This window comes from Desmodus rotundus, chromosome 4 (genome assembly GCF_022682495.2).
Source record: "Desmodus rotundus isolate HL8 chromosome 4, HLdesRot8A.1, whole genome shotgun sequence".
NCBI classification, from domain to species: Eukaryota; Metazoa; Chordata; class Mammalia; order Chiroptera; family Phyllostomidae; genus Desmodus; species Desmodus rotundus.
This window is the reverse complement of record NC_071390.1, coordinates 138,119,001-138,142,888: the sequence shown is the minus strand read 5'-3', so window position 1 is coordinate 138,142,888 and position 23,888 is coordinate 138,119,001. Positions and strand designations below refer to the sequence as shown.

At 42.3% G+C, this 23,888-nt stretch overlaps 1 protein-coding gene and 1 pseudogene across 1 annotated transcript in view; both read left to right on the top strand.

Annotated features, from left to right (window-relative positions):
- Positions 1 to 23,625, top strand: part of CUBN (cubilin) — a 244,855-nt gene extending 221,230 nt beyond the window's left edge. Inside the window, exons 60-67 of the mRNA XM_024575816.3 lie at positions 180 to 388; positions 8,455 to 8,617; positions 8,963 to 9,168; positions 11,827 to 11,974; positions 12,882 to 13,063; positions 16,434 to 16,599; positions 18,920 to 19,155; positions 23,146 to 23,625. Of these exons, the coding sequence (XP_024431584.2) occupies positions 180 to 388; positions 8,455 to 8,617; positions 8,963 to 9,168; positions 11,827 to 11,974; positions 12,882 to 13,063; positions 16,434 to 16,599; positions 18,920 to 19,155; positions 23,146 to 23,253 (1,418 nt within the window). The 3' untranslated portion in view covers positions 23,254 to 23,625. The remainder of the gene's footprint in view (positions 1 to 179; positions 389 to 8,454; positions 8,618 to 8,962; positions 9,169 to 11,826; positions 11,975 to 12,881; positions 13,064 to 16,433; positions 16,600 to 18,919; positions 19,156 to 23,145) is intronic.
- LOC112318770 (V-type proton ATPase subunit e 1 pseudogene) lies at positions 16,965 to 17,499 on the top strand (annotated as a pseudogene).
- Positions 23,626 to 23,888: the final 263 nt, after the last annotated feature.

Below are 23,888 nucleotides of genomic sequence, written 5' to 3'. Positions count from 1 at the left end.
GAAGTAGGTGATGAAGCTAAGGCCATGAACAACCACACGTTGCTCCCACAGAAGCTCACTGGACAATCTGATAATGTTTACAGAAGTGCGAGAGAAAACAGAAAGGATGTGATTTTGTAAAGCCGCCCTGTCGCTCTGCTCTCTTCCGTCTGCTTAGTGGAGTCTGTGCTTTACCACAGGGCCGCAGCAAGGGTGCGGCGGCCATCTGACAGGCCCGGACCAGACCTTCGCCTCTCCTGATTCTGACTCAAATGGGAGATACGACAAGAATTTAAACTGCATGTGGTTCATAACTGCACCTGTAAACAAAGTCATTAAGCTCACCTTCAGTACATTCACTCTGGAGTCAGCATCGATTATGCGAAGATGCATTTACGATTACGTAAAGGTAAGGCTGTTATATTTCTCGGCACAGCATTCAAATCTAGACTTTCATATGGTATATTCCCCTTTATGCCACACAGGCAGTTTTGAAAATTGTGAGTACCACCGATTTTTAAAATGGCTAATTCTTCAATAATACGATGTATGATGTTACAGATGCTCTATCTTCATATCTAATCAATCTTTAACATGGACGAATCAAAAACTTTATGTGGCTTCTAACATTAGCTCTAAGATGCACTGTCTATCCATGCCTTGTCAGGAGATGGCCTGTGGAATAAGCTTATAGAGAAAGAAATACTCATGGGACCTTTGGAAAATCCTACATATAAATAATCACCTCTTAATGTATCTATTTTTAAAGTTTATATATTTATTTTTATATTAACTTTAGATGTAGGAAATAGCTCAGTTGTAAAGTCTCACTCAAAATAAATCAAGAGACTTCTCAGTTTTCAATGACGTCAATATTAAAGTATTGTATATTATCAAGCTATATGAAGTTAAATTAAAAGTTCTAAGTTGTGCCAATCAATATATTCTACTACATTCTTGGGGGGCGGGGGGAAGAACAAGTATGGCGAGATTTCTGACCATGAGGAGGTTAAATCAGTTTACCAAATTAAGGTATGGCCAAGCAAATCAATACTAAGCAATCAGAATCATCAATATTTAAGTACTAACCAACGCATTGGATGCAGGATGGAAGCAATGTGCAAGTTTAAAAGGTTAGAAAGTTCATGATATCTGGTGCGGACAAGACAGACTTCATAGGGTGAGGGGAAACTTATTCAAGTCAGGAAAGAAGGCCTTCTAGGCCAGGGGCACATAAAAGAAGGCATAGAAATTGGGATGTGTACGCTCTTGAAAGAGAGACGAGGCTGGCTTTGTTAGAGCAGAATATTGCTAAAGTGTAGCAAGAAATAGGATCACGTAAGTGGAGGAATACTCAGATTATGAAGGATCCCGAAAGTCAAACGGATGAATTTAGATCTTATGCAGTTAGACATAAGGAGTGATGGGAGGTTTTCCAGTGAGTGGTATGTTGAGAGCAGAGTATAAGCAGTGTAATCTGGGACCGGGATCCCGGGTGAAAGGTCCCAGGGAGCCCATGGAGAGGGCACCATTATGTCAGGAAGGTACGGAGATGGTATGGATGACAAGCCTGGTGCAAGAGAAACTTTTACCTTGAAAATCATGTTAAAGTCTAAAGAAATTGTTTTCTTTAAAACAGGGAAGGAAAAGTCCTAGGTGGGACACAGGGGAGCGCTACATTGTACACGGTCTCCTACTTTCACTGGGAGGACAGGAGAAAGTCCTTGCTGTCGGGAAAAGACAGTGCTTTTGTGAGGGACTGGGGCAGGTTGGCTCAGAGCGGGGCTGACCCACTGCATTACTGTGGGCAGAGGGTGGGCTGAGCTCCGGCAAGAGAACAGACCAGAGTGGAGACAGTAAAAGAGCACTTCTGAAACCAGGGGAACCAGTGCTTTCCTTTAGGGGGCCGACCTGGAGCTAGAAAGCCAGGCTCCCACTCAACCCCAGGAAAGGTTCACAGTGAGGCAGCAAAAGAACAAAAGGCAAGAAACACGAGTCCTTAAAAAATAAAAAACAAAAAAACCCCAACCAGGAATAGTGTAGTATCACTGAAGTCAAGTTGAGAGTCGTTTACCAAGGATGGGTAGGCAATATTTTCAAATTGTAAATCAGAGGCCAAGAAAGGTTAAGATGAAGGAAAAACTCATTAGACTGGATGACAACCATTTAAATTAAGTATTGGCATAGCGGCAGGATCAGAGGGAGTTCCTGAAAAACCAGTGATAACGAGATATGTCAGTTCAGGTTGAATTCTCCCTTCCTAAGATGAGACTGAACTGGCTGGGAGCAGCAGTAAAGCTGATGTTCAAAATGGTGTGAGAGTTACCTTGGTTTTACAGAAAGGGAGTAAGTATTAGAGGCAGATAATATGGTCCCAGACCCTGTTTTGCTACCCGGCAAATTTCATGTCTCCCTGATTTTTATCACTGCATCTATTAAAAAACATACAAAAAAAAATCACAGAGCCATACCTATCTTGCAAGGTTATTCTGAGGATAAAGATAATGTATGCTAGGGTGTTCGGCACTGTGCCTGACACAATTTGTAAACAAATTTATTTCTTTATGTTTCCCTTTGTGAAATTACAGATGGGCGTAAGGCTTTACAATCTCATTTTCTTAAAATAGTAAAAATAATTGATTTACATATACATTATTTTAAATATAAATTCACATAAGGGTTTTGGGTTTGGTCCTTCTAGGAAGATTGATAAGATTTATTCTCAAGATCCATTTTTATATAGAGGATTGTGACCTGATAATGTCATTAAAACAACTAGTACTTTTAGGACAGAAACAGCAATGTTGAAAACAAGGAGTTGTGTTCTAGCTTTGAGATATAATTATTTTTTTAAAAAGAAACTCTGTCCAGATCTACTCTTATTTTCCTTCTTGGAACAGCAACTTTCCTCACTCGGCCACTTTTTCATCCTGCACTAAATGGCAGATCAAAGAACAGTCCTGGAATAGGACGCCTGGGGGTATCTTTACTGAAGAGAGCCTGTGATAAATGGGACATTTGATTCCTTTTAGATTGTTTCTTAGATATTATAATCAAATCACTTTTCAGAAAAGCTGTCTTAATTCAGTTCTGTAGGTAGATAGATATACAAGTGAAAACTTGCCAATTCCATTATTCATTCATAATTATATCTCTATTGTTTTTAAAGGGGTTGACTTGGAAAGTTGTAAGATACATAGTGAATTGTGTATTTGACTGAGTTGCTGTTGTTGAAATCAACATCACTCCATAGAGATGTGTGCTGAGCATTGTCCCCTGCACTAGAGATGTGGAAAGTAGAAAACACTGTTCCTCAAGGAGCTGTAGAGTGAGGAAACCAGACACGGAAGCACAGAAATTATTATACAACATGACAAAAGGATAAATATGGACAACGTAGAGAAGTAGAACAGAAGAGAGAATGATTGACATCAGTTTGGGGTTGGGAAAGGCTTCCTAGATGGGGTTGCTGAGCCAGGCTTTGGAGGGATATCACAAAAGCAGGCTTCCAGTGGAAGGCTGGCAACCAAAGGGAAGGATGGAGTGGCTGTCAGCTATGCAGAGTATGCCCAGCTTCCTGATACCAATGTGCTGATCTGTGATGCTCAGTGAGTGAAACGGCAGACAGGGCTCAGAACTGGGACCCTAGCTGGAGTGTCTCCGCCAGGAAATATGGAACTAGCAGAAAAAAGATGGCTTCTTCCTAACATTTTCCACCAATATTTTGTAAAACTTCCTTGACCATCGAAAGTGAAAGTCATCTATGCTATAGCCTACCCATACACATAGTTTCAAAGAATCAGTGTAATGTACTAACAGCAATGAAAAGGAGAAATGAAAGTAGTATATTACATAGTGCAGATTTCAATATATCAACTCTCTGACACAACTGCATTATCAGATGATAAATGGTTGGATTCTTCTTCTATGTCGAATCTTGGCAAATGTAAAAGCATAAATTTAAATTAGTATTTATATAGGAGCATCACCATCTGCAACATGAATTTCTAAAATGGTGGAAAAACTAAAATAAAATAGTTCTAAAGCAAATAAAGAATACTCTTCCTTCAACTTACACAGCCATTACATTCTTTTAAATTTGGTGAATATTAAAGCTATGCAAAAATATTTTTGTGTTTATATGTTGAATGAATTTAGGTTCTGAGATCAAATAGTTATAAATGGTTTTTTATACACAAATGTCTAGTGGGACATTCAATTGTGTGGGACATAGAATAAATCTTCACTCTGCATAACTTTCCTGTGAATTACACAATGGGATTCTGCCATGTGGCTGCTGAATATTACATGTCAGCTATAGCACCAAATTATTGTGATGACCCCAAAACACCACACTTTTGCAAAACACTCCCCAGGGGACAATACTGTCCCCACTGACAGCATCTACCTCAACCCACTGGGCTTAATCATTCAGTCTTTGATCAGCCACTGGAGAGGGGTATCCGTCTCTGGGGAGGAGATCAGCAATCTATCAAGGCCTCAGGTTCCTTTCCTTATGAGGCAGTACCTACTGTCTGTTCATTCACTCATTCACTCATTCATTCATTCAGTAAATGTTTATTTGAGTGCTCATTTTGTTCCAGACACTATTCCAAGTACTGCAAAAGAATATTGAAAAAAAATTAATAATAATAGTTTAAAAACTCCTGCATTATACAGCTTATTCTAATCATTGCTTCTAATCATTGATTTTAATCATTCCTGAGACCATTGGGACCAGTATAACATTTTTCCCAGATGGTTCTGAAATAGATCAGAGTTCAGCTCTAAGCCTGAAAAACCACTGTATTCTTTTCTCCTATCCCCAATTATGCCCAGCCATGTTGTCCAGCAGACACTTACAGAGGGTCCTCAATGAAATAAAAGAATGTGTGAAGATACTCTTAGATGTAATGTGGAGATGCTTCAAATAAGAAGATAAAAATCTTCCTGTTATCAAATTTCTATGAAAATATTAAAAGATAAAGTCCCCCTAAAATTAATGTCTAAAATGAAGCCAAATTGGAAAGAACTGAAATTCAATATCAAAGTCTATTGCCCTTTTGCCTGAAAAGTTCATAGAAATTAAAATTCAAATATTTCCTTCCCCACTTTCTTCCATTGCTCAAATCAATGGTTGGCTAAATGCAGGATCAGGTAGTAGTTGTAGTCAGAGGCTGTCTTCTCCTAAATTATTTGTACAGTTCCTTCTAATATGCTCCACTATCAGAGTTTTAAGAGCTGAGAAACCACAAAATTCTTCCCAGAACTTACCTACATCCACAAGACTTAGAACATAATGTAAGCTCCAGGTCTGAAGCAGCTTTCCAGGCAGCATATGCGCCCACAATGCAGTAAGTCGCAGCGAGTGATTGTGCAGGTCCCAGGGGCACCATTTGCATCCCAGTCCACGTGACTCCCATCTCCAGCACTGTACAGCATCCTGCCGTCTCACACGCCGGAGCTGCCCTGCCAAAGTCCACAGTGGAGATTTAGCTGTGTTGGGGGAATGGGAGAGCGGATGGAGAAGATCTTGGCTTCAGCTAAAAGGGGCTCAGGAATCCATGTCAATTGTCTGGAGGCTACAACCTGTCTATTTCAACTCCATGAAGAGAAGTCTTATGGCAGCGAATGAACTAATGCAAACACCAGCCCGAGGCTGGGCATTCTGCAACTCCCTTCCATCACTTTTACCAGCTATTTATTCAAAACCCAAACCAGATCTTATAACTTCTACAGCAGAACGTGCAAACCCCTTTGCATGAAACATATGGAACTCGAGTGTCTTCCCATTGTGCTTCCCCAGTCCCGAGCCTGTCCTCTCACCCAATCTCCAGGCACGTCGGAAGGTGGCGAGCGGTGGAGACGTGCTGTGCCTTTTATACTTCGCTGGCCTTCTGCTTCGCGGTCGGTCTGGTGGGGACACACTTCCTCTTCTGCTGGGCTGGAAGGTCTCCACTTCACTTTTAAACAACAATGAGGTCTTTTCTGACTCCATCATCTGGGTTCCTCTATTACACTTAATTCTTCTATTATAGCACTTAGTTTTCTTTATTTTATATATAAATCATACATACACAGATATACATGTACCTTTAACTTATGGCTTGCTCTCTCCCACTAATTTTGAGTGTCAAATTAGTGTCTTGAATGTATGGAAAGTGCCTTATACACCCTCGTATGTCCAGGACCTACAACAAGAGGCCTGGCAGGGAGTTCATGGAATAAAATGCCTGCTAATACAAATGTGCTGGTAAAGGCAGCAATGTTTAAAATAAAACTTTAACTCGCTTACCAGAAAAAGTACATTAGCTAAAACTTGGCCAAACTACTCTTTTATAAGATGAGGGGACAGATGGCTCAACTCTTGAATTTCTTCTGGCTCTAAATTTACTGAGATTGTGTTTAAGCAGGTGAGACAGTGCCATCTGGTGGAAATTTTTTTCTTCTGTTTATTATGAAACTAACCATTTCTATATTATATATTCCTAGCATTTTAAAATGTATTTTACAATACATTTTAAAATGTATTTTTAAAAATACATTTTAAAATGCTGTGGCCATGGTTATTCTCAGGTTTATAACATACCACAGTTCTTTTAGAAATTCAATATTTAGATCTACACACATACTGATTTTAGAAACACTATGAAGATTACTCAGCTGGAGAAAACTTTATTTTCTAGTAATCGACAGAAATCCAAGTACCCACTATTTCAACAGGCATTTGTCGAAGGCTTGTATGGCTGGGACTCGCTCTGGGTGCTGGTGATACCACAGTGAATAATCAGCCTTCCCTTCTGTGGCATTCACAATCTTGTAGGGAGAGAGTCCAGAAAAAGTAAATAAGCAACAAGTAAGATATGTTTTGATTATAGTAAGAAAATAGAACAGGAAGGCATTGGGAAGGGGCCACATTAGAGAGGGCTGGCCTCTCTCAAGAAGTGACATTTGAGCTGAGATCTCGTGAATGTGGTCTGTCCTCCAAGAGCTGAAGAGAGAAGCTTCCAGCAAAAGAACAGCGAGTGCCGAGGCCTGTGGCCCAGAGCCTGCCAGGGACTCGTCCTGGGATGGAGTAGTTACAGGAAGCAGAGGAGAGGGAGCGGGCTGAGAGTAGGCCTGGGCCAGACCAGGTAGGGGCTTGCAAACCCCATAAAGAGTTTGGGTTTTACATTAAGTGCAATGGGAACCCACTGGAGCGTTTTAGGCTGAGCAAGCGCGTGATCTGACTTAAGTGTGCAAACACTCAGGCAGCTTGGTGGGCAATAGTATGGCTGCTCTGTGGAAACACATCTGTCAGGAAAGATTTTACAAGAATAGAGGTGAAGGATGATGGTAGCGGTGGAGAAGGAGCCTTCTCGGGTAGGTTTTGAAAGTAGAGTGGGATAGATGTCGGGTAGGGGGAAAGAGACAGGCATCAAGGTGACTGAAATTTTAGGGTCAAGCCATTTGCTGCTGTAAAGAAACCCCTGATACAGAGCAGGGCTGCAGGGGGTGGATATTGGAAGATAAGAATCAAAGCACTTACTCATTTACTAGCTATTGAGTGCCTCTTCTGTGCCAGCCGCTCCTAAAAACAGGACCAGCAATGCACGGAACAAACAGCAATCTGTGCTTTCGTGGAACTTGCATTTCCTGCAGAATGCATACACAATGCATACAGTATGTAGAGGTAACACATGTGCTAAAGAAAATATGAAGCAGGAAAGAAGAAAGAATGACAGCAAAGTTTCCGTTTTAAATAGGGAGGCCAGGGAAGGCCTTACTGTGTCAGTGCTATTTGAGTGAAGACCTGAAGGCAAAGGGCACAGACCATATGGTTGTGCAGGAGAAGAGAGTTCCAGGCCAAGGGGACAACAAACACAACAGCTATGAAGCAGCAGTATGCCTGATCTGCTCAAGGAGCAGAGAAAACCAAGTGGGGACAGTAAGATGCAGATTGGAAGTTCAGGGGCAGAGTGAAGAACAGACTCTATTAGGCCTTCAGGCTAAATACTTTAATGGGTTGGCTTTTGTGTTGAGTGGATGGCAAGTGAGGTGGGTTCTTAGTGGAGTGGTGACCTGGCCCTACTTACACGTGAACTGTATCCTCTGGCTGACCCGTTGAGGGCAAGCTAAAGAGCAACAAGGATGGAAGTGGGACGCTCCATGGGGAGGCTGCAGTGGCCCTGTGGGGTGGTGAGAGCGATGTCAGGATAGTGCTGGGTTTGCCAACTATAGTGACCCATTACGTTTACAGTCATATGTTACTTTCACAATCAGAAAACAATTGTAGGCATCATACCAGGGTTTTACTGAAACTCATTGTATTATAATGAATTGAACAGCCATTCTGTTCCTAAATGAAATCTAGTTCTAAGAACATCAATGTAATCATAACCTATTCGTAACCGATTTGGACTTCACATCCACTTTAGTGTAAAATCTGTGACTTCGTTGTGAATAATGGAGAGTTAACGCACTCTTTCCTTTCAGTTGTACGACGGGGAGAGCGAAAATGCCAAGTTGGCTGGAACATTTTGTGGTTCCATTGTACCTGCTCCCTTTGTCTCTTCTGGTAACTTCCTGACAGTTCAATTTGTCAGTGACGTAACTATAGAAAGGGAAGGATTTAATGCTACGTATTCCTTCATCAACAGTAAGTAAACTGTGTCATTTTAATGTATTATGAAATGTGTGTATTTATGCACTAAAAATAATGTTGCGCTTATATCTAAATTCAATATTCATTACTAAACTCAATGTTAATTATCATCTAAGTTCAATGTCAGCTACTAAACACCATATCGATTACTCTGTGTTTAATTCATGATACAAATTTGGTACAATTCTTAGTCAAGAATATGTATTCTAAATTCTTCACAGAGTGCTGTAAATATAGCTCCTTTGTGCTGGAGGCCTAGGGAAGGCAGAATTTTAAATATTTTATGTGTGAGACATGACTAAAATTCATCTTCAAAGTTGTTCTTTTTTCTCATCTTAGTGACTTGCGGTGGAACATATAATGCAACTTGGACCCCACAAAATATCTCGTCACCCAATTCATCCAACCCAGATGTCCCAGTCTCCACCTGTGCCTGGGTCTTTGAGGCCCCTCCACACCAGCAGGTCGAGATAACCGTGTGGGCCCTGCGGCTGCACTCGCAGGACTGCCACCAGAGTTACCTAGAGTTTCAGGATGCACGGGAGGTAATAATTATAGTTTCAATGACCGTCACCTCAGTGACCTTTTTGCCAGTACGTGCAAAACACTTGAAATAATGAGGATATAGTGAAATAAACTGCCAAAGTCACTTCTAGCTTAATGTTCTGCTTGGCTATGTGCAAGCCTGGACTTGGTCTTTTGGTGAGGAGCTCTCACGCTCTCATGTACCTAAGAAGCGTCTGGGTGTCTTGCTACAAGTACTTACCCCTGGGCATCTCCCTCAGAGACTGACTTCCCCACATAGCACCTGTCCTTCTCAACTTTTGATGAGCATCTCTGGTGTTCTGATACTGGTTCTTCATGGGCCATGCTGGGAGAAACACGTCTATAGCCAGTGGAATCGATGTGTAGGGTTAACTGAAGGGGTCAGTGCAGAACACAGGGAAATCAATTAAGAGGCCAGATGGCCCTAGTCTAGTGGGATCATATTTATGGTGATGCAAAAAGAGAAAAAAAGTTGTTTGGGTTAAGGAAAGAAAAAGATGACTCCAAATTGCCCATGGGAAAAGACATTGAGGAGACAGTTGGACAGGAGGAAGTATGATAGAGGTAGCAGGCCTGAAGGTTTGGTTGTCAGCACCAGGGAAGCCAGTGGTTAAAAGATTGAGAGTAACGAGATTACCCAGGGGACATCTGGGAGTGCCTGGACTATCTCTCTGTGTTTGAGATCAGTTCATCTACCCCAGCTCATTTTAGGAGCGTCATGTTCAACCCCTCATGTACTCGCTGGCAATAATAGAAGATCCAGTCTATCTCCTTCTGAGTTTTCAAATTCTCCTCATTCTAAATACAGGATCCCCTGTACTGCCCATGTATCTTGGTAGAAGTGGAGAAATTCATTTTGATTGACTCCACCATGGAGAGAGGTTTGAGAAGTCCTGGCTGCTGCATAGATGCTGGATTGGCTGAAATATTACAAAGCAGAGACACTGAAGTACATCCCATGCCCCCACTTGGTCAAGATGCTAGGTTATCATCATCCCACTGGTTTCAGAATACTGTTTGTATACCCCAGTGGTACTCCTCCTGGAAGGAATAGAGCCAAGTGGAAAAAAACCCTCAGGTTAAAGCTCTTTTAATTTCCTTTGGCTTCATGAATCCAAACTTCCCAATGTGGATTAGGGCAGGTGACCTTCTGGGCGCAGACCTGCTACCTGTATGACCCAGACAGCCCTGCATCATAATGGCATCCAGAGTGGCCTCAAATAACACCCAGTATTTGCCATGAACGAATAATGTCCTTCAACTGAATGAAGGAAAGAACAAAAGGTGTCAACCTGAGTAGGGAGGGAGAAAAGATAAGAAATTGGTTGACAACTAAGAGAGACTGGAAATCTCAAGGTGCCCAAGAGTAGAAAGAGAAGGCATAGCTGGAAGATCATGCAGGAATAATATGGTAGAGGCATGGCAGGTAATAAAAAGAACAGACTAGATAGCTGGCATTGGGGTGGGCAACCACAGTGAGTGGAGATTGAAGTCACTGGTACTAAGGAATGCAAATTAGGATGGTCAGTGGGTTTTCTGTGAGAACACTGAAACCTCCAAGAGTTCATAAATGACTGAGCTGAAATACCACAAGTCTTTAATTAAGGAAGGGAAGTAACCAGAAGGAAGGCAAGTGAGAATGATGAGAAGGGAGTACCTTCGGCCAGGTGTAGAGACCCTCAAAGGAGAATTAGCTTTGATGCAGGAACATATGCTACAGTGAGCAGCCTGGAAATCCCTGTCCTCCACCCCCGCCCCCACCCATTCCTACTCAGTGAACTGGAGTGTGGAGAAAGAATGGCCTCCACCAGGAGGCTGCTGGAGACCCAGGTTTCACTCAAGGCCACAAGTGGAGAGGCTAAGGATGTATATAGGAGTGGTTAACACTGCAGTTAAAGTTCAGAGGATACAGTAGGCAAAGTTTGGAAAGGACAAACGGTAGGGGACAGGGTGGGGAAGAAGCACAGATCAGTAGCCAGGGTTTGCAGCAGGACTGGGAGTGGGCGTTTCAGGAGATGCCCAGGAACTACAGGTGTGAGGAAGATACATGAGAGGCAGCAGATGTCCTGACTTCAATTCACGTTGTTTTTGTGCAAGGATTGATAGGCATTAGACTGCATTTATCTTGTCCTCTTGGGAAGTGATGGGGGCTGCCCAGGAGTTACAAAGGGGAAACAGGGACCTCATTATAGGCACCAGTAGCCCTTGGTGTTCATAGCAGTCCTGAAGTTTCTGGTTAGACTTGCTAAAGGGTAGCAGGGCTAGAAGCAGGGCTGAGTTAGTCTTAGGGATTTCTGCTCTATGGAAACCGCCCCCCGCCCCCGCCCCGTCTGAGAACTGCAGTGAGCTTGGACAGCGATGTGCTCAGAGCAAGGGCACAGATCTTGGCTTTGTGGAGAGCAGAAGGGGCTCGTTTGCAGGAGGCAAGTATCTGGTGCTTTCAGCATAAAATTGACCTCCCGCTTTCTGTCCCTGAGAGAATGTGAGACAGTTGTGGATTCCAAGGCCAACGTCAGTCTTATTGCTGAATGCTTCAGATACGATACCTAGTTTCCATGGCTGAATATCTAAGTGCATTTTAATGCATTTAATATCTCCTATGGCCTGTTCTCTTTTGAAGCAAAATCTAATGTGATTTGCCTTCCATTTCATTTCAGAGTAATGGACATCCAAGAATTCACTTCTGTGGCAGAAATGCTTCAGCTGTACCAACATTTTATTCCTCCATGAGCACTGCAATTGTCATTTTCAAATTCGAAGTTTTTAATGAAAACTCTAGAGTGGGCTTTACCTATCAGATTGCAGGTGAGCCATGGCTTTGTGTTCCGTGCAGAAAATCTGCTGCCATTACAATTACTGCCAGAATGGACTCACGTGGGAACGTCAGGGCTTGTCAACATGAGCCACACGCGTACGAGCTAAGGTCTTCCAGTGGAAGCCAGGCCTGATTAAGCAAATTAGTAAAGCTGGTTTCTGAAGAGGTAAAGTGAATATAATGCTAATTAAAATGTTTAGAATACCAGCATATTCTTCAAAATTTCTGTTGTTGCATAATTTTAAATTATACCAGTTATTTTATTAATTATCCACTTGAACATATATAGAAAACACTGTATCTTAGGAAATTATTTTGTTAGAACCAAGAAGTTTTGAATGGGTGACTTGATGACTAAAACTGAGAAGTTTATTTCCCAAAAACACTTTATTTAATGTTCATTTCAAGATTGACTGAAACTAACACTGCCTTTGATTAAAACAAACAAATACAAACACTCTGGGTATTTTTAGCAAAAATAGTAAAAAACAGCAATTTGCTGGTTCTACCAGAACAAAAAATTCATTGAAGGTTTTAAAGGGAAATCCTTAGACTATCTTGGAGGTAGAGACTTTGCTCTTGAAAAAAAGTCCAAATGTCAGCCAACTCCACCTCAGTGTGACCAGGACAAGCACAGAGCCTTCTAGAATATTCATCTTCAAAGGCGAGAGCTCGTATTTCACGTCTCACGCGGGGGTGTCCCCATTGACCAGACACCGCACTGCACCAGCACCAGTGCCGTCCACCTCACCTCCGTGGAGCTCAGGGCGAATGCAGATGCCAGGGTGGCTTTTCTAAAGTGCTTAAATTTAAGCATTTCTGAATTACTCCTGAAAGACTAAAGGAACACTGAATATTGGGAGACACACATTAATTGTGAATATTGTTTTCTTTAAGATTGTAACAGACACTATAGCAAGGCATTTGGCCACCTGAAGAGCCCTGGGTGGCCCGATAATTATAACAACAACCTGGACTGCACAGTGACCCTCTCGGCCCCGCAGAACCATGCGATTTCCCTCTTCTTTCATTCGTTCGGCATCGAGGACTCAAGTGGATGCAGACGTGATTTCTTGGAGGTAACATACATGTGGATCTCATGTGAATGAATTATAAAAAGATGACGGATCACTTCAGATTTTTCACCCTTTTCTCTGCTACCACTAAAAAATAGATCCCTTATTCATTTTGTTAATGTATTCATTATAATTTCATTCCATAAAAACCTACCAAGCATCTTCTGTGGCCAGGCATTAGAAGGAAACCCACTAGGGAACAAGATACATTCAGGGCTCCCAGGATGCTCATGGTCCAGTGGAAAAGACAGACAGGAAATAGTCAACTGCCACTGAATGTGCAAAGGAGTAACACTGTCACTTCGGGGACAGAGAAGGCTTCGCAGAGGTGCTGACGTGGGCGTTCAGACTGCAAGGAGCAGAGGGATATATAAGTGCTCCTTTGGAGGCGGGCCATGGCACTGACTTTAAGAAGTGCTTTGTGTGGCGAGGAAAGTAAAACCAAATGATACTAAATCGTTGGCCTAATGTCCCTGACAGCCACAGGAAGTGTGGGGCGTCTTCAGTGTTCTCTAAGGAGAATGATTCCTTGACCATATGTTTGGCAGAGGCAGGAGGGATGTGTTGTCCCTTCTCCCCAACCACTACTGGACAGCTCTAACTGGACAAGGAGGCAACTTTGCCGTGCCACCCTCCTCTCACCCACCCTGCACTCCGTCTCCCCAGACACAGCAGGAGAAGCCTCCTGGGCCTGGAGCAAGCAAAGCCATGCTCCTCGAGCTCTTGCACCCCCTTGACTCCCCGTAAACCAGAAGAGCCCCTCTGCATTCCTCCTGCCCCTCTTCACCTATGTTGTATAAGTGGGAGGACTGTTATGCTGTTGTTCGTGGGAAGATGTCCTGAATGAGCCCGTGACTGACGCAGGCTGTGTGTGGAGCTTGGCGCCTCTATTTTTCCATGAAAATCCCAGGGCTCCCCTGAAACTTTGCAAACTCTGTGGAAAATGAATTTATTCTCAGGGAATAAAGTTGTATACACAGGGGATGCTGAATTCCTCCGTGAATTGAGTTTGAATCTTACCCTTACTGAAGCTCTCTTTGTTTCATGTACACGAGAGTTTTCGGTAAGGTTTCCCAAGTTTGTTTGCTCCTTTACACCTGTTATGGAGTTTTGTCTTCCTGGAAAGTTCTCTCCTATATTCTTCACCTGGTCATTTTTGATGACTAGTCATAACCAATAGTGTGACAAGTACTGGAGGAAGCTCATGCCTTTATGTTGGGGAATCCTTGCCGTGGTAGGAAACCGGAGGTGATGGAGGCAGCAGGGAGGAAGTGAGGAGAGAAGTACAGTGTTGTCGTGTCCATCAGGGTGTTAGACTCAGACCCATAGACCTCGCCCACCACAGAGTCCAAACAGTTGTGTGAAGTGCAAAGCAGAAATGAGGGGAGGAGTGGGATACGGATAAAGGACAGAATTATCTTGTCATTTTGAATCCCCCCACAGCTGCCTCCCCCTCACCTCAAGCCTGAGTTGACCGTTACTGACTGGCGTTCAGGCCAGCTCTCGGGCATTGAAGGGTGAGACCTCCTCCTCCCAGCTGTCCTTCCTTACCCCCTAGAGATGGGTCGGAAACTTTCTGTCCAATGAGCAGACAGGAAAGTGCGACTTAGGCCTGTCAAATGCAGCTGTACCAGCAAGCCTCCGCACTCCATCTATGCTAACTACGGCAGGGACGGAAATTCCTCACTGAGGAGTCCAGCTGCATTAATACCACCTGGGGGCCAAGCCCTGGACCACATTTGGAGTTTGCATTTGTCTTCGGAATTTGTCCCTCCCCTTCTAGGGTCCTCCAGTGTCCCAGGGGTGTCTACCGCTCTCATGGTTCCAGTGAAGAGAAAAATGACTAGAACAAGTCATTAGCATGCTCACTAGGAATTAATATCTTCCTCTTCCTCTCAGAACACCAGCTTTCTAAAAGATAATCAACAGGAACAAGACCCAAAGCCAAGAATATAGCAGTGGCTGGTGTGGTCTTTCAGCATGCTTGGCTATGGCACTGCCTCTGTCTCCTGGTAAATAACTGGCTGCTCTATCCACGGCAAGACACGTTGTTTAAACACTTAGCAGAAAACTCCAAACAGCACCAGAAAGGCATTAGTCTCTCCCACGGGCAGTACACAGACCTGGATCAACACAACCCAGCAAGATTAGTCGCTGTGCCTGAGGAAACTATGACTTCAGATAATCAGCAGCTGACCAAATGTTAAATTATGAAATGATAAAGGGGATGGAGGAACTTCCAAAATTTTGAGTACGTCCATCAATAAAGCCGTCATTGAGACAAGTCGAGGTGGCTCACCCCTGCATGCCTGGCGTACTCCTCGGAGGCGGGCTGGTTGAGAATGCACAGCGGGAGCCAGGGGTGAGGACAGAATGCGGTTGTGTTCACAGAGTGTAGGAGGTTATACACATGCCGACTCGTTTCCAGTTTTTATATGTGTCTACTGCGCGCAGTCCATTAAAAAAAATTATTCAGCTACAGAATGTGTTTTTAAAATATAGAGTGGGGCAAAAGTAGGTTTACAGTTCTTATAGAAAATAATACAATAATTAATAAATAATAATACAAGAATAAACTCTGTGTTTTGCATACTCACAACTATAAACCTACTTTTGCTCCACCTTGCATATCTTAATAGTCAGAAATTTTGTAAATTTATTAAGTTGTCTCCTCTTCCCATACAAATATTTCTTTTGGTTGAACATTATTTCATACAAGGGGGGACCCCAAAACACTAGTATTATCTTCTGGAGTTCAGGCCCCTTGTAGTGCAGGCTTCCCCTGCTAGAAGTGTTTTAGGAGCCCATGTATATTACTATACTAGCTGGTGTTGTTGTGAGAGGCTGTGTTTGGCTTCAGTGAATTTTTTTTTTTGGAGACTCTTCCAACATGTTTGCCCATTTCGTGATGGGTGACTTATGAGCACACCTGCCCACACCACGCTGAGTGTTCAGCAGTTTTTGACCTAAAATGGTATTACCCCTGTGCCCCAACCTCCCTATTCACCTGATCTTGCCCCAAGTGACTACTTTTTTTGTTTCACCTGATGAAAAAAGTCCTCAAAGGGAAACATTTTGCCAATGTGAAAGAGATGAAACAAAAAACAGCAGAAGCACTAAAAGGCATCAACATTGAGTAGGTCAAAAGCTGTTTTGCGCAGTGGGGAAAAATGTCACGATAGGTGTACTGCAGCAAATGGGGAGTACTTTGAAGGTGACTGAAGTGTAAACGTGTAAGAATAAACACACAATTTTTTATAAATAAATTCCACTTTTTGGGTCCCCCCCCTTGTATGCTAATGTATAGCAATACTAAATTAAAGAAGAAAGTATAACATGCTCAAGAATAATAATCCATGACTCGTTTTGAAAGGTAAGAAATGGAAGTGAGAGCAGCGCGCCGTTACTTGGCACATACTGTGGAACGCTGTTGCCGAACCCTATCTTCTCTCGAAATAATGAACTCTACCTGCGATTTAAGAGTGACGGTGCCACTTCCAGTCGTGGGTATGAAATTACCTGGACCTCGTCACCCTCTGGTAAGACTTCACACCTTGTGTGGTAAAGCGATGTCGGTAAGAAAAACGCCATGTACCGGAAATGAAAAGGCCACTAAAATGACCTTGTCTTTTTAGCCATCTGTATGCTTGATTATTCTCTGATAAAAATAGAGATTTTTAACAATGAAACACAGTTCCTTTTCAATTCTACTTTTACCCATTTCTGTATATTACTATATATTTAACATGTACTTTTACGCATAAAGAAAAGATGAAATGTAAAGATTTTTAAAATGCCTTTATAAATTCTGATTTCGTCACGTTCGTACCACTTGGTTTGACCATCACGGTAGTTCTCTGAGTATTGAAGAAGAAGGTGCACCCGAAGGGCGCAGTAGTAACACATGCGCGTGCGCAAAGAAGCCGCCGCGCTCCTTGTAGTTCCAGACCTTTCTTGGCGGTTAATTGCTTCTTTTAGGGCAGTAAGTATCTCTCTGCACTTTTGATTGATTGTTTATCAAGTAACTGAAGGAAATTTAAGTCGTGTCAGTATCTATAACTCAAGAGAGGAAGAACACTTTGTGAAATGTCCTCAATATATCTGAACACTTTCAAAATAAGAATGATAAAAATGACCCATTTTAAATAGACTGAAGACTGGGTGGGACCAAAGTGCAGCGGTAGGGCAGGGGCCAGCAGCCGAGGCACAGAGCGGCCTCACCATGCCTGTGATCGTGGTGAGCGTGTTCCGGAGCATCCTCGGCCTCCCAGTGCCCTGGTTCACCCCTAAAGGCCCCAGCCAGGGAGTTACCATCACCACGTTGGTGACCTGTTCAGTTTGCTGCTATCTCTTTTGGCTGATTGCAGTTCTGGCCCAATTCAGTCCTCCCTTTGGACCACCGCTGAAAAATCTGGTTTCTCAAGTACTACTGCCCTTGAGGAGGAAGACCTGCTGTCAGGTGCTCAGCCCCAGAGGTCTAGATGCAAAATCACCTCCAATCCCAGACCACCTTCCTTGACTCACCTGGTTTGGCCATCAGCTGCCTTAAACATTCACACCGCAGCTGAATACTTTATTTAACAAAGCAGTGTTTTTTCCTGTCACCATTTGTACACTTTGATGAATTATGTGCCTCCTTAGTCTGACCTGTGCTGATGGCATAAAGTGTTCATGCACTCTTCTGAGATTGAAGGTGCTATTCTTCTGAAAAACACGCACCCTCTCTGTGCGACCTGTGGATCTGAAGGCGGCTCCTACCTGCTTGCGACAACAGAATCTGAAGTGATTAACAGCTGTCACGAGACAGCAAGACTCCAGCGCAGCCGCTGGTAGGAGAGCATGTTCAAGGGGAGATCCGTCCCAACTGAACTACACCAAAGTATATTTTCAGGATGAATTTCTTACTTCTTCCATCTTTGGGAATAAGTTATTTTCCTGCTTTCTGTGGAAAAAATAAATAAATAAATAAACAAACTGAGGAATAAGAAAAGGGTTCTATCAAGACAATCATAGATGATGAAATCTTGGCACCTAAAGGTACTTAAAGATGATCTTAGTGCCCTAACTCCGCAGATGAGGAAATAAGACACCCAACTAATGAGCTGCCCGAACAGCAGACCATGGCAGAGGGAGGGCCGCACTCCAGCGGCCAGAACCCAGCCCGGCTTTTTCTTGTAGGCCCTGTGTCTTCTCCCTGCACAGTTCCCCATCTGGATCTCCAGGGCTGTCTGGTTTAATAATGATCGTTTTCATATATAACTTAACAAATGAAACAAATTAACATCAATACTTACAGTGTTTTGTCTTTAAGTTTGTTAATCTTGGAACTGTCCATTGTAAGCCTGATAAAGTCCCCGTTGTAATAGTTACTGCCCAAACCTCCAAAGACACATTTATTTTGGTTCGGGCCCAGAATTTTACTTTTAATTTACTTCACCCACATCATTATCAAGAACTCACTACTTATGGAGAGATCTACACCATCAAAAATGCACAGCAACTTTAATTACTCTCCTCTCTTCCACTGTTATTTAATCGAGCTCTTGGTTTTCCCATGGTGTTCACAACTCACTGTTTTCAAAGAGCAGACCTGGACGAAGCTGTCCCTAAGTCACGTTATAGAGGGAAAGGACTAGCTGGTTGAGAAAAGGCGGGGGGACAGAGGGAGAGGCCAGGTGGTGACGGATTTGGAGGGATTTGGCCCCAGGGAGAAATGGGTAAAGGGTTTCCGCCTCCACTACTCTTGCAGAGGGTCCCAGCCCCTGAAGGAAACAACAGCCCCATCTTACTTCCTTGCAAGTGCACTAAAGGACTCTGGGTATGTTGTTGTATCAAACTTCCTGCAATTATTTCTTTCAGGGTGTGGTGGCACTCTTTATGGAGACAGCGGCTCCTTCGCCAGCCCTGGCTACCCCAGCACTTACCCTAACAACACTCACTGCGAATGGGCCATCATCGCTCCTGCTGGAAGACACGTCACCGTCAGCTTTTACTTCGTCAGCATTGACGATCCTGGAGACTGTGTCCACAACTACCTTATACTCTATGATGGACCAGATGTTAATTCTCCATTCTCTGGACCGTATTGTGGCACAGTGAGTAAAGCAAGATTTTAAAATTCCCATTTATTATGTTTAAATAATGAAAGTAACATAGTATACACCTTTAAAGACAGACACTGGCGAAGTACAAAGCACAATGTACTTTTACAGTCTACATTTTTCTGACTTTTCTCTTTTGGCGAGCATGAGTGCCACCTAGTGGACTTCGCATTAAATTAATAGTAATATAGTTACTAAACTAAACCCTGCATTGGAATTACCTAGACAGTTATTTGCAGTTTTTACATAGGAATCACCTATTCAGCTACAGTTACGGTTATTACATCACAGACTTCCAGTACCCGTACCTGCCGAGTCAGAATTTCTGGGGGAGGAGCCCTGGCACGTTTTTTAAAGGCCCCATTCCAATACAGCACTAAAGGTTGAATACACCTTTGTTTCCCCATGATTAGAACTGTAGAAAATTTGGACACCCGGATCCATTTCATTTACTTCTTGAAAATTATAGAGATTCTTTGAAGAAATACAGAGATATTAATGACTGGTCTGGTGACCAGTAGTTTGATTGATTTGTAAAATTCTGATGGATTATCCAAGGTGTCCAGACTTTTGGCATCTCTGGGCCACACTGGAAGAAAAAGAGTTATCTTGAGCCACACATTAAATACATTGTGACATGTAACCACACACAAAAAAAATCTCATAATGTTTTAAAGTAAATTTACGACTTGGTGTTGGGCTGCATTCATAGCCATCCTGGGCCATATGCGGCCTGCAGGCCACGGGTAGGACACTGCTGGTTCCCTAAACAGCAAGTCAGATTTCTGATATTGACTCAATATTGCTTGCACGTGCCCTGCTGGCCCTCTCATTTCACTGCAAGGAGATACTTACGGAGCTTTCAAGTAAAGGAAATGTGACTGCTGATGAGAGGGTATCTACTTCTCATTGTCCTACTCTCTATGTATTTCTTTTCCCTTTTTTATTGATGTTCAAATACAGTTGTCTCCATTTTGCCACCACCACTTTCTCTCATCCTACCCACGCCCACCTCCCACCCTCAGTCCCACCTCCCCCTTGGCTCCGTCCATGGGTCCCTCATTCACGTTCATTTACGTCCCTTTCCCTTCTTTCCCACGTTATTTCCCTCTCCCCTCCCCTCTGGTTACTGTCAGTTTATTGTTGATTGCAATGTCTCTGCTATATTTTTCTTGCCAGTTGTTTTGTTAATTAGGTTCCACTTAAAGGTGAGATCATATGGTATTTGTCCCTCACCACCTGGCTTACTTCACTTGGCATAATGCTCTCCAGGGCCATCTATGCTGTCGCGAAGGGCAGGAGCAGATGACATGACAGTGTACATAGAAAACCCTACAGACTCCACCAAAAAACTACTCGACCTGATAAGTGAATTTTCCTACTCTTCAGACATTTAGGTTTGCTAATCAAACCTGACGGAATTACAACATCTGGAAATCTAGATACTTTTTTAAAAAATATAACACTATTTATAAAATTGATAAATGTTATTTTTGGAATTATCAGAAAATAAATAAATTTTTCCAAAGCCCTGGAAGTTCTGCCATGTATTTTTTCAAACACACCTTTTTGGGTATGTTTGCATGTGCACACACTGTTTTGTGGTGTTTTTTTTCACTCACCCAAATATCATTAACATCTAACCATACCAATAAAATCACTGGTGTACAATGATCGGATGGTATTCCATTGTATGTGCGCACAACCTAATTTATTTAATGAAACCTCTCTGGTTTATAGCCAGCACTTCTGAATACTCTCTAACACAGGAGGCAAACACAAGGCCCATGGCTGAATCCGGCCCTCCACCTTGTTTTATCCGGCCCAGCACCTTGTTTCTACCCGGCAGCAGTGCCAAGCTCCTTGCCCCTGGTTGAGGAGTAGTTTACATTTACACAGTCCTAAAATTACATTAGGCCCCTTGAAGGCAACCGCGAGGCTGATGTGGCCCCACGTGAAAATGAGTTTGACACCCTGCCGGGTAGCTCTATTCTTACATACAGAGTTAATTTCCTGGGGAGCAATTTTAGTCACCTGGCCCTTCGATACTGAATCACCGTTGTTCGTGAGATTCACAGAAAAGAGAAGCCAGTCAGTGTTCCATGCTTCAGATTTAGAGGCTGACTAGCTCTTTGATTATTTAGTTGAAGTTTGCAAACATTTCAAAAAGAAGAAGGGGAGTCCATTTTAACACCATTAATTTATATCCACATGGCTTTTTTGTTTTGGTTTGTTTTGTTTTCAGTGACTTTCAAACATACAACCTGCTTTGCTCCCCACAGTGACAGTTCTGTGATGAGGAGAGAACAATGATAACTTGGGCTTTTCCGATAAAAGAAAACTGAGACGCTGAGACAACCTAACTGCCACTTAAACCGACATCACATTAAATCAAAATTTACAACTAGATATGTCAGTTTTTTGAAACTGTGGGTGTTTGCAATATTTTACCAGTTTTACATTTTCTTTGATAAATGTGGACATCATTTTCAGAGCAATTGTTTTCTTTTTAAATTAAGGACAGCACTGATTTCTTTAGCATTCCAAGCCCAATAAAATCAGTTTACTTCCAAAGTGAAGGTAAAAGTCTCTCCTTAGACTGGTGACTGTATGATGATTTGAAGATGTTGCTTGCATGAGAAAACAACTGTCATTGGTCATGGGGGTATCCTGTATCACTCTCCGTTATAAAATCTGAGCGTGAAAGAATAACAGAAAAAATTGGGAGAATCAAAGGAGGGCTTAAACTTTGGTTAACCGTGCACACTTGTTGGTCAGTGTAAAATACTAAGCAGAAATCTGGGAGCAGATTAAAATGGAAAGAAAAAGTTGCATGCATGTGAGAATATATGATATTGTCTAGACCTTGATATAGCTCTTCAAAAAAATTCTCTATGCCACACTCACTTGAATAATTTACTGCCTTGGAAATGTCTGTCTTTTGATGGCTGTTGAGGAGGACTGATGCGGTGAGGCCAGCAGAACAGGGGAGCAGGCCCCAAACTGCCAACCCCAGGACCCTCTGGTCCGGCTCTGCAGTTCACTGATTCAGTGGCTCATAGTTCACCTCCTCCCATTACAGTGTAGCTTCATGAGAGCAAGACCTTGTAACTGTTTGGTTCATTTTTTGTATCCACAGTGCTGAAAATAACACCTGCAATGTGGAAGTCTCTGGATAAATATTTGTTAAGTGCGTGATCAGGAAACGAGAGAAAGCTGAGACCCATTTACTAGCCCCAACCCCAAATATACATTGTTCCACAGGAAATGAAGATAAATCCTCATTTTATCAAAGAAAAAATGCTCAAAGAAAACTATAGATGTTAAGGGGAGAGAACAATATACTTTACTCATATGATTGCTTTAGTTGCAAATATAAATACTATTTTGCCACGTATAATGTGCACTTTTTTGCCAAAATTTTTGAGAGGAAAATAAGGATGCACATTATACACGGGTATAATGACTACATACCATGGGTATAATGATGATGGGCATGGTAATCCATGTATAATATGCACAAAAACGTAGGTGTGCATTATACATGGCAAAACATGGTATGTGTTTTTCAGAAAAATTAAAAAATTAGTGAGAACATGAATTGGAAATTCCATTTTTAATGACACTTTTACTTGAGATATAATTCATGACTATAAAGTGTATAATTCAGTAGTCATTAGTAGATTGAAAGTTTTGTAGCCACCGTCCCTACAACCAAATTTAAAACACTTTCATTACTCTTCAACCCCAGTGGTGGAAACTCTGTATCCACAACACCCCATTTCCACCCAACCATTAACTCCAGCAACAGTCTTTATAAAGTATGGGCGTTAATTCTTAGCAAGATCACCTCGAGACACATACGATAGTTTACTATAAATTTGTACTGCTTTATGTAATACTTTTTTACTATGCTAACATTTTTTAAAAATATTCAAACCTGTGAAAAATGTAACTTGTTCCTTCTTTTCTTTTCAATTTTAGGACACTAACATAGCTCCCTTTGTGGCGTCCTCACATCGGGTCTTCGTAGAACTTCACGCAGAGTATGCAGTGCGCCCGTCAGCGGTCCAGTTGACCTGGGACAGCTGAACCGCAGCGTGCGGTTAACAATCAGCCTTGTGGCTCTTCTGCGGGTGCCGCCAGACAGCGCCAGACGGGGCTCTGCCCCCCGGTCTGTGACCCCCGCCTGCATCACTGATGAGAATTTTAACATTTATATTTTCCTCCAAGTATTTGTGGGATCAACATTCGTACAGTTTTTTGAATGTAGAATGTAGCTTCTTTAGTCTCGGCTGTGCTTGTTACCCTTAATTCTCATATTTGAGCTGAAATTTTCTAAAATCCCCTAAAGAGTTGGAAATGATCATGACGTATGTGCTGTAAATTTTCAAATGTAAATGATAAAATAGAGGTATGATTTTCTTTGTGAATGTCAAATTAGGTATAATAAATATTGTTAAATTGTACACAAATATGCTGCATTAATTTTTAACTCATTCAAATTTAGTTTTCCACTATAAGGTCGGCATACATTTTCAAGTTGAATTTTTACATTTTGACAAAGTATATGAATCCTTCAGGGAAAGAACTCGGGAGCCAATCGGCTGCATTTGGATTTAATTCTACTCGTTAAGTGTTCACTTAACTTCTCTCTGCCTCAGTTTCCATTCAGTACCAGCATTAACTGTTCCTAGTTTAACAATACAATGTGGGATGTTATAAAT